At 39.5% G+C, this 11,721-nt stretch overlaps 1 protein-coding gene across 3 annotated transcripts in view; it reads right to left on the bottom strand.

The window, feature by feature from the left end:
* Positions 1-1,826: 1,826 nt before the first annotated feature.
* The window catches only part of smim29 (small integral membrane protein 29), a 16,401-nt gene continuing 6,506 nt past the window's right edge, over positions 1,827-11,721 (bottom strand). For all 3 annotated transcript variants that reach the window (XM_087306496.1, XM_087306495.1, XM_087306497.1), the window contains exons 5-7: positions 6,486-6,591; positions 2,149-2,228; positions 1,827-2,063 (exon numbers count right to left, since the gene is read on the bottom strand). In XM_087306496.1, coding sequence (XP_087162622.1) covers positions 2,160-2,228; positions 6,486-6,591 — 175 coding nt within the window. In that variant the 3' untranslated portion in view covers positions 1,827-2,063; positions 2,149-2,159. The remainder of the gene's footprint in view (positions 2,064-2,148; positions 2,229-6,485; positions 6,592-11,721) is intronic.

Genomic DNA, 11,721 nt, shown 5'->3' with positions numbered 1-11,721 from the left:
GTGTTGTTGTGCACCATGGGAGAGAAGCTGATTCTCAACGAAATAAAGGAGTGCAAAAGCAAGAGCCTTTATTCTCTGTTTCATATTTCATTCATAGTTTAATGGATGAATGAATACTAGAAACTCATAGACCGCTAAAATATTGGAGGGAATGTGGAGACAACATTAAGCATACATATTTTTATTACTTTCTTACTTACATTTATGAACAGAAAAGTTTTTCTTTAATATAGACTTTTTATAATTCAAAAAATAACCAAATAAAGTCCTATTTCTCATCTCGCGCGGACGGACCTGCTTGGACAACACAAAATACATCATATCCAGTGGGTAGGTGGCATGCGGTCTAGTCGCAGGAGTTCAAATATTTTACAGATCTGCAGCTCAATTCGGATCCGAATTTTCTGCATACAGAGATGATCGGAACTCAACGCAGCTCCCGGACTGCTCTCCATTGGAAATGAATAACTTCCGGTCTGTCGCTTGTCGTGTGCAGTGGAAAGGTGGCTTGAGGTGCGCGACTTAAGTGAGGACCGGGAGGGAGACGCTGGATTTCCAGGAAATTATCACTCGTTTGCGGGTAATATGAGTCCCGCAAATTCATAGAGACTTCCCAAACTTCCGAGAGACTTGGGATGTCTGAATATAACGTTTAACAACTATAGTGAGACGCGATCCAGTGGTACATCTTTCATTAACTGTCCGACGTGCACTTCTCTCTGGAGCTCAGAGGAGCGCATGGCAGTGTGTGGATGTGTGTGGTCACGTGATGTGCGTTTTCAGCGGGCGGAGGGCTGTTCAGAGATGCTAGGTAAAACACTGCGGCTGTGTCCGAAACCGCCAACTACTCAGTAGGTACTGCATTAGAATTTAAACGTACTACTCGGCCGTTAGAAAAGTACGTTCTATACAGTATGAATGTGAAAAGTATGAATGTAATTCGGACGTACTACATCTGCCATTTTGTCATGGTCACGTGACCTACCTGCGTAATTTGCGTCGCTTTACTTCCATTCATGAATTTGCTCGCGGGGCATCATGGGATAGCACAGCGTGCATGGGATGCGCACTCTAGAATCTTGCCGGAAGTAGTAAGTCATCCGGGTACTTCTCGCATACTGTTTTTCGAATTCTATGAATTCAGACATATTGCTCGGCTCACATACTGATTTTAGCGTACTATATAGTATGGAAGTATGCGGTTTCGGACGCAGCCTGTGTGAATGTGGGTCATTTTCGTTCTAAAATGGCATTTTAACACTAAGACGTATTAGTTTAAACAGAGCGTAAGTGTGTATTTTTCGCAAATGGCTTTGCGACGGGGGCGGGGTGGAGGATCGACGATGCCTGCTCAGCATCGTGCTGTTTAATGGCCATCGGCGATGCATGGTCGCATCGTCTATCGGCCCAACATTAATCCCTACTGTCACTTGACTTCTTTAAAGTGCCAGTTTTTCACCAGGTGTCTATTTTGACGAATATAGTAACCGAAAAAAAAATGGTACTATCGCTTAGCGCCTAATGTAAAAGGGGCGGGGCTATTGTGACGCAGACATGAAACCGCGAGTATGTAAAGGGTGTAAATTACAAATTGTAATGTGATTTTTCACTCTCTCAGAGAATTTCTTTTCTCTAAAAAAATATGACATGTGAAGTTTACCCAAGATAAATGCATAAAAATAATAAAAGATCAAATTTTCCACCATTACAAACTTATCGCGCAACCCTGGTGTTTAAACTGCGCACCCCAGTTTGGGAACCGCTGGTTTAGCACAATGCCTCATACCTGGGATTGGTTCCCTCACGCTGAGCAGATCACACGAAGATCATCTTTCATGAGGATTTAATAGCACAGAACATCAGCAGAATACATAAAACCCAAATAAATATAATCGCCACAGCGGCAAATCAGCCTCCTCCATTCAGAAACGCAAAGCTGCACTTCATGTTGAGCGAGAGGAGACCCGAGGTTCCAGATCTGCCACATCACTAAAGCTCTCCTCAACCCATCTTCAGTGGGCAAACACAGTAGTTTATTGCTCAGAAACATCCATCCAGTGAATCTGCAATACAGCATGACGTGACAATGAACAGAGTGACGAGATATTAATCTGACAGTGTGCAGAATCTGAAGACTTTCCAGCAAACCTTTTTCATTTTCATGCATCAGGATCCTTCGGCAGCAGTGGTCTACGCTGTTGGTAGGTCCTCATCCAACCCTGGACAACCTGCAAGCACAGTCATAGCACAGACACATATCACACCGTGTCCTAACAACACACAACAAGATTCCAGCGACAAGCAATTACGCCTCGTTTCCACTGACTGGTACAGTATGGTACGGTTCGGGTCGGTACGGGTCACCTTTATCAGGCTTGCTTTTCCACCACAAAGGGTACCCTTTTTGTAGGTGTGGTGTATGACTTCAAGAGTTCACACTTAGCTGATAATCAATAAAGCGTATTTGGCATGCTGTCCCGGGAGAGAGCCCTGAGCTCGTAATATCCTCGAGCCCGGGGCTCCCTCCCGTTAGAAGGGCGAGAGGGGAACTCGAGGTCAGGTAGGTCTCGAGAACTCCCCTGCTTGTCACCGTGAGAAGTGTAAACTCAGGTTGTATTGGGTGATAATTTGTTTTAGTCGATTGGCTATGGTTTATGTTTTTGGACGGTGGGAGGAAACCGGGGAACACCCACGCGAACACGGGGAGAACATGCAAACTCCACACAGAAACACCAACCAGCCCGATGGGTTGGACTAGCGGTGTTCTTGCTGTGAGGCAACAGTGCTAGCCACTGGGCCACCGTGTCGCCCGATCAGAAAAAGTGGGAGGATGTAGGGGTGGAAAGGGGGGGAGCTTCAAGACGAAGATAACTGGAGTGAAAAACTCAGGTTATTTATAATGCTTCCGTAATCATCTAATAGCGCTGATTACGGAGCTAACAAGGAGCCAGCCGTGTTGATCATAAGCACGTGATCCTCTCGAAATTAGTTTATATATAAACCACACAAAGTTTAAGTCGACGTCATACACGCTCGAATAAATGTCTACAGTAAAGCTGTACGGGTTGCTCACATCATAATGAGCAGCACTTCTCAAAACAGATGCTTTACACATATAAATCCTTGTTTATAAATGTTTATTACTAACTTTTCTATGAACAGGAGTTGATTATAACTGCAGATCAATGAAATAGGCTACTGTAACGTCTGCAATTATATAAAATAAATACATAAATACAGCATATATGAACACATACAGCCCCTTACAGTCTCCGATATATTATTCATTACAGAAAAATTACAAACAGCAAACATTTAGTACTTATTTGAGTTCAAAAACACACGCAATATAGCCCAGAGTCAGCGCAAACCTCTCATCTGTGTCTGTAATCTTCACCAGCTCATGTAAGCTCTGTTAGAGAGTCATTTTGTCATTCCTAGTTCATAATAGTCCAAAATACGAAGATCAACATGGCAGTTTGTTCATGATTCAGGTTGCTAAAACAATTTTGCTCCTGTGTTTTGACGGCTTCTCTTTTTTCCGCGTTTCACTCTCGCGCTTGCCCTTTCTTTCCTGAATGGATCAGATGACGGAGACACTTCAATAATCACACTCCTTTTATCAACAGCTCAGGAAGTTCAATATATTAAATATAGACACGATCGCGCGCTCCCGGAAGAAAGCGAATATCGCTCGCACTTTTAGGCGGGCTCGTAAAACAACAACAGGACACGGCAGATTTTTCTTCTAGGCTTTGTGTTTGTTCACAGAGACGACAGCAAGGTTTGTTTGTGCTCGGGTCATCCATAGCTGGTTATTATGCATATAGTATTTCCATGTAATGTCTCGGCTTTGTATTTTAAAAAACAAGGCGGATCCTTTGTTTACGTTCTGTGTAGCTCCAGGAGCTCGTGACGTATCTCTGCAACCAATCAGCGTTCAGCTGCATGTGTAGTTCCACCATTTGGTACTCTTTCTCCCGTTTGGGACCCTTTCAAAAGGGTGCCAAAAAAGTGGTACGGTACGGTTTGGTTCAGTACGCTTTTGACAGTAGAAACGGCCATAAAAGCGTACCAAACCAAACCAAACCGTACTGTACCACTCAGTGGAAACGGGCCATTAGTCTGTACTAAACGCAACACAACAGAAACATTAAACACCAGCCACTGCTCTCCCAAACGAATGGTAAATGTTTTCAATCTATTTAATACATATTAAAACTCATTTACATTATTATTCCGAAACTGAGTGTCAAATGTTGTTGATTTGCACAATTCTGACTTTCATTTTCAAACCGTCTGCTAGTTATTCAATTTTCAAGATCTGAGGTGATCTGCTTCTGCTTTCAGTAGTTTGACAACAGACGTCATGTAAAATGGTATTCAATCTCACACTGGCAGCATTGAACTCTGAATAAAGCACATAATCAGTCCCTGAGGTGATCATTGGTATATGCTGTCGTTCTGCCGTGACGTAGCAGAAATAGAAAGCATTTCTTAAATAGAAATTCTGCACTGCTGATTGTTTGGACAAAAACTCCTTTTAACATGGAAAAGATGCCTTTAATCAGGTGTTGCAGCGTCGTGTGTTGTTAGGACATGGTGTTACAGTCACAGAGCTAAAATGTATGGTAGAAAGTAGGCTCTTCAAAGCTTTAAAACAACTGAACCAATTGCTTTGCAAAATGATTCACTGCTTTCAAGTGTTCAAAACACTGCACTCTAGCGACGCCTGGTGGTCAGAACTGTGTAAATGCAACAAAACCTTGATACACAAAAAACTTGATACACAATATTGGGATATTTTCATCTTTATTGGGGCAGGACAGCAATCATTTGAGAGATTAAAGCAGAGAGAGAAGAACGAATCAAACAAATCAGAAAATGTCATTTTTGCTCTCCATCTTAGCTAACCCCGCTTTTCGCCCTTCAATGCATTTGAGTTTTGGAAAAGTGTAGGATTACGAAAAGTAGGGGATTTATATGTAGATGGAAAGTTTGCTTCTTTTTAGCTGCTGTGTGAGAAATACAGTACTTATTCTAATCACTTCTTTAGATACCTTTAAATAAGAAACTTTGTAAAGTCTAACATTTGTAATTATGCCACGACATCACCCATGCATCTGGACCAGGCCCGTGCAGAGACTGTCCAAAGGGCATGTGCAGGATAAATTTTTTGAAGAGCGGGGCTTGGGGGGGTGGGGTGTTGATGTTATTGTTGTCGCGCGCGTACTGAAGAGCGGTGTTGTCGCGCGTGTAATGTAAAGCAGCAAGGTGGGGGGGTACTCAAGAGCGGTGTTGTCTTGCGCCTACTGAAGGGCAGTAGGGGGGGGGGGTCGCGGGGGCACTTTTGATCATTTTGGAAGGGCACTTTCTATCCAAGACTAAAAAGGGCATGTGCACTGCACAGGTTGAGCCCTATGTGTGCACGGCTGCACGCGCTTGATCTGGACAAATTTCTGCAAAGATGTCCTGTAACATTTTCTTGCTCTAGATGAAAAGTCCATCTATAGAGAACATTAAATCTGCTTGGGAAGTGAAATTTGGGAACAAAGTCTTGAACTGGTTCACAGATGTTCCATTAGCCCAAGACATTGGCTGCGTCCGAAACCGCATACTTCTATACTATATAGGACGCTAAAATCAGTATGCGAGCCGAGTAGTATGTCCGAATTCAAAGAATTCGAAAATCAGTATGTGAGAAGTACCCGGATGACTTACTATGTTACTATGTGTTACTATGTTCTGGAGTGCGCATCGCATGCATGCTGCGCTATCCCATGATGCCCCGCGAGCGAATTCATGAATGGGAGTAAAGCGACGCAATTGACGCAGGTAGGTCACGTGACAATGAAAAATCGGCGGATGTAGTACGTCCGAATTCCATTCATACTTTTCACGTTCATACTGTATAGAACGTACTTTTATAAACGGCTGAGTAGTACGTTTAAATTCAAATGCAGTACCTACTGAGTAGTAGGCGGTTTCGGACGCAGCCATTGTCTCATTCAGATTGAAGTGCTTCATAGACTTCATTATTCCAAGAGTAAATTGAATTAAATATTTCTAGAAGTGTCCCCAATGTGTGACAAATATCAGTTTTTAGATTCCAACCTGTCCCATTTCTATGTGTCCCAAATTACAGAGTTTCTGGAACAAAATATTTCAAGTTTTTTTTCAGATACATTAGACTTTCAAATTGAACCAGATCTGATATTAATCACATTTGGAGTTTCCGAAGAATTTTTAAGACATCTGGAAAAAAATCAGGTATCCCCTAATAGACAAGGTTTTGTTATTTAAAAAATTTGTTCCCCTTTTATTTCCTTTTAACAAACTTGTGATTAATATGCTTACTATGCCTTTAATACTTACGCTTATTGTTGCTAATAATTCAGGAGGGCTAATAATTCTGACTTGCTCGACAGCTCTTGTGTATCTGTGCCGTCAGTGTTTGTAATATTAATCACGGCAGGAGGGTTTACCTTCGTGTCCTCCTCCTTCCACAGGATCTCCTGCTCGGCCTCGTTCAGCTCTTCTGTCGGGTCATACGTGTAGACTGGAAGAAGCTGATGCCGGAGTCTGTCGATCCTGAGTGCACACACACACAAATAATTACACAAAAACAGAAACAGCACACACACGGACACAAACGCAAAATAGGAAAAAACACACACACACACACACACAAATACAGAAAAAACACGCACAATAACACACAAGCAATCACACAATCACACACAAAAACAAACACAGAAATACACACACACACACATACAAAAACAGAAAAACAATCACACATGCATGCACAAACACACCCACACAAAAATCACACACAAACAAGCACACACATAAACACACACACACTCACACACATACAAAACCGAAAAACAATCACACAACACATGCACACACGTGTGCATACACAAAATCAAACACAAACAAGCACACACATAAACAAACACGCACACGCAAACACAGACCAAAAAACGCACAAAACTATCCACAAAAACACACACACACACAAGCAGAAATCGACACACAAAGACAAGCACTAACACACCCAACACACACACACTCTATACAAACACACACAATATACACACATGCACGCTTACACACATACAAAAACAGAAAAACAATCACACATGGATGCACACACAACACACACACACAAACAAACAAGCACACACATAAACACACACACACATACACACAACACACACACACACACACAAACAAGCACACACATACACACACTTACGCTCACACACATACAAAAACAGAAAAACAATCACACATGGATGCACACACAACACACACACACACACAAACACACACTCACACAAACGCAGACCAAAAAACACAAAAAAATACACAAATACACACACGCACAAACACAAATCGACACACAAAGACAAGCACAAACACAGAAGTATCCACACACATTATACAAACACAAGCACAGACACACACACACACACACGAACATAAACAAAACACACACGCGCAAACAGAAACACACATGAACACAAATACAAACACAAACAACAGAAACACAAACACATATGCATGCACACACAAGAACACACACACAAACAAAAGAAAATCACACACAAAACGAGAACACACACACACAAACAGAAACACACACACACAAACACACACACAATACACACACAAGCACAAAAACAGAAAACACACATGCAAATATAAACACACACACACACAAGCAGAAATCGACACACAAAGACAAGCACTAACACACCCAACACACACACACTCTATACAAACACACACAATATACACACATGCACGCTTACACACATACAAAAACAGAAAAACAATCACACATGGATGCACACACAACACACACACACAAACAAACAAGCACACACATAAACACACACACACATACACACAACACACACACACACAAACAAGCACACACATACACACACTTACGCTCACACACATACAAAAACAGAAAAACAATCACACATGGATGCACACACAACACACACACACACACAAACACACACTCACACAAACGCAGACCAAAAAACACAAAAAAATACACAAATACACACACGCACAAACACAAATCGACACACAAAGACAAGCACAAACACAGAAGTATCCACACACATTATACAAACACAAGCACAGACACACACACACACACACGAACATAAACAAAACACACACGCGCAAACAGAAACACACATGAACACAAATACAAACACAAACAACAGAAACACAAACACATATGCATGCACACACAAGAACACACACACAAACAAAAGAAAATCACACACAAAACGAGAACACACACACACAAACAGAAACACACACACACAAACACACACACAATACACACACAAGCACAAAAACAGAAAACACACATGCAAATATAAACACAAACACACAATAGACATAAGCACATACACACAATAGCACGCGCAAACACACACAAAGACAACCACAAATACACACACATTACACACACACAAAAATGCAAGCACACACAAACACACACACGCACAGAACAGAAAAACACACAAACATAAACACAAAAAAACCAAACACACACAAAGACAACCACAAATACAGAACCACACAAACACACACATTACACACACAAAAATGCAAGCACACACACACACAAGAGCGCACAAACAAACAGAAAAACACACAAACATTAACACAAAAAAAACAAACACACACAAAGACAAGCACAAATACAAAAGAAATACACACACACACACACACACATACACATGAATGTCTGATTCTGCTTCACTGTTATTCGCTCTGTCCCCAAAAGCAGAGTGTTCAGCACAGAATAATGCAGCTGCTAATAACAGAAGCTGATTGTGCTCTCACAGTGAACGAGCGCTACTCCATCTGAATACACTCATAGATCCACCAATACAAAGACCTCTCAGCATCATCATCATCATCATCATCATCACAGCAGCCCTCAGTGTCACATGATCCTTCACAATCACTAACAAGATAATCAGATGATCGAGAAATATCCATGTCTATTATCAGCACTGAAATCGGTTTCATGTGTCCTCGCCGAGAATACAATACAATTAAAGAGAGACATCTAAGAACAAAAGAGATCTGTTCATAAAATTGTGCTTTCAACAATCCAAATGAAAGACACATCAACACTGATAAGAACAAAACCTTGATAAAGCATTATTTATATGAATAATTCAGCTCAAATAATGATAATAGCAGGAATAATAATGATAAACACAAGACCAAATGATCATTTTAAAGGGATTTCAGACAAATCATGTGACAATAAAGACTGTAATAATTATCCTGTTTACTCAATTTATTTCAAATTAAATCTAATTTAAATTACATGTTTTATTTTACACTACATTAATAGTTTTACTTATGCGTAATCAAGACTTTTAAACATTAAAAAAGCTGGTCGTACTTAATATTAAGTGAACTTAACTACTGTGAACGTGCATAAAAACATTAATACAGTGTACTTACTGTGTTCTTACAGTATTACACAACACTTATGGTGCTATTGAGGTGGGATATGGGTCAGGTTAGGGAGTGTGGGTGGGTTTAAGGGTGGGTTACAGTGTAAGAAATGCAAAACTCATGCTCAGCATATATAAGAACAGCCCTCACGAATCTCTCATTTAAATTAATATTTTCTACAAGAAGCTTTACAATATTATATTTGCGCATAAACATTAGTTTAGTCAGTACTGAAGCCAAATCTAGAGCTTATCTAATAAAATAACTTACGATAACGTTCCAAAAAATAGTAGTGTTAGGGCAAAATATTAAACTAAAAGGTAATAAAAAGGTAAAAAATCAAGAGAATAAAGAAAAAAAAAAACATTTTTGTTGACATTTTGTAGTTTGTAATATTTATTTGCAATATTCTGCATGAATTTAAATGTATTATCTTTCTGTTTTATAAGATGTTCGGTGACTAATGAATATATCTGTTTAATAAATCTGTTTTGTTAAAACGCACCAAAATATATTACCCATATTCACTGAGAAATGGATAATGTCCAGCAATAAGACTGCTTAAGAACTACAATATGCCACTTAAATAAACTACAACACCCAGAGATCTTTGCACACATACACACACCAGATCCTGATTCCCCCTGATAACACACAACTGGAGGCTCATGATGGACTGATAACCAGGACTAGAAGTACACCTCACTCACACACACACACACACACACACTTGGCTGAGTCCTATAAGCTATAAGTGAGCAATTCAACACGTTCTCCTTGTTTAGCCTTGCCGTGTTTTTGACTCTTGCTTGGTCTATTGTTTTCTGTTTTCATGACGCCAGTCCCGACCATTCACCGGTGACTACGCTTTTTGGAATTTCTGCTCCTGTTTGTGCCTGTTTTGACCATTGCCTGCCTGACGATTCTGTTAAATAAAGCTGTACGTGGATCTTCACCTCCGTTGTCAGCCAAGTCCCCTTGATAACATGGATGGTCATGTTCTAAATGGCTGTAATTATTTATGTATAAATGTAATTACATTAAAAGGTGACAGATGTAATTACCAGCATATATATATATATATATATATATATATATATATATATATATATATATATATATATATATATATATATATATATATATATATATATATATAAATAAAATATATTGTAAAAAACATGTATAAGTGCATTGTACTAAACGATTCATTTAAATGTAAGTACATAGTAGTTAAGGCCCCTTAATTTAAAATGGGACCAAACACAGGGTTCCAACTCTAATATTAAAATCCCAGACTACAAAAAACTGAAAATCCATGACATATAATGAACAGAAATCTGGAGCTTATCTAACAAAATAACTTGTGATTATGGTCCAAAAATTTGTAGTGTTAGGGCTAAATATTAAATTTAACAATATTTAAAAGATCAAAAGCAATTAAGAGAATTGGAAAAAAAATGTTGACATTTTGTAGTTTGTAATATTTATTTGCAATATTTCACATGAACTTAAATGTATTATCTTTCTGTTTTTTAATATGTTTGGTGACTAAAATGTTATTTGACTAAATATATCTTTTGAATAAATCTGTTTTGTTAAAACGCAACAAAATATATTACCCATATTCACTGAGAAATGGATGATGTGAATAAAAGGATTGTCAATCACCAGCAATCTAGCCTGTGCAGATTGCTGAAGAACTACAATATGCACTTAAATGAACTACAACACCCAGAAGACTTTGCACGCACACACCAGATCCTGATTCCCCCTGATAACACACTGCTGGAGGCTCATGATGGACTGATTACCAGGACTATAAAATACATCTCACTCACTCACACACACACACTTGGCTGAGTCTTGTAAGCTGTGAGCAATTCAACGCGTTCTCCTTGTTTAGCCTTGCCGTGTTTTTGATCTTCGCCTTGTTTATTATTTCTGTTGTTTTGCCACCTGTTCCACCATTCGCCTGTACTTTAACTACGCTTTTGGATTTTCTGCAAGCTCCTGTTTGTGCCTGTTTTGATTATTGCCTCCTGTGACAATTCTGTTAAATAAAGCTAATTGTGGACCCTCTCCTCTGACTCCCCTTGTTAACATGGATGGTCGTTTTTAAAATAGGTTAATAATTTAGAGTTCAACTATATCCCCTGACTTTCAATGTCAGTAATAGACTTTTTAAAATTAAATAAGTCATGG

Source organism: Danio rerio, chromosome 23 (genome assembly GCF_052040795.2).
Source record: "Danio rerio strain M-AB ecotype USA chromosome 23, GRCz13ab, whole genome shotgun sequence".
In the NCBI taxonomy this organism is placed as follows: domain Eukaryota; kingdom Metazoa; phylum Chordata; class Actinopteri; order Cypriniformes; family Danionidae; genus Danio; species Danio rerio.
The sequence above is the reverse complement of the archived record's forward strand: the minus strand, read 5'-3'. Positions and strand labels throughout refer to the sequence as shown.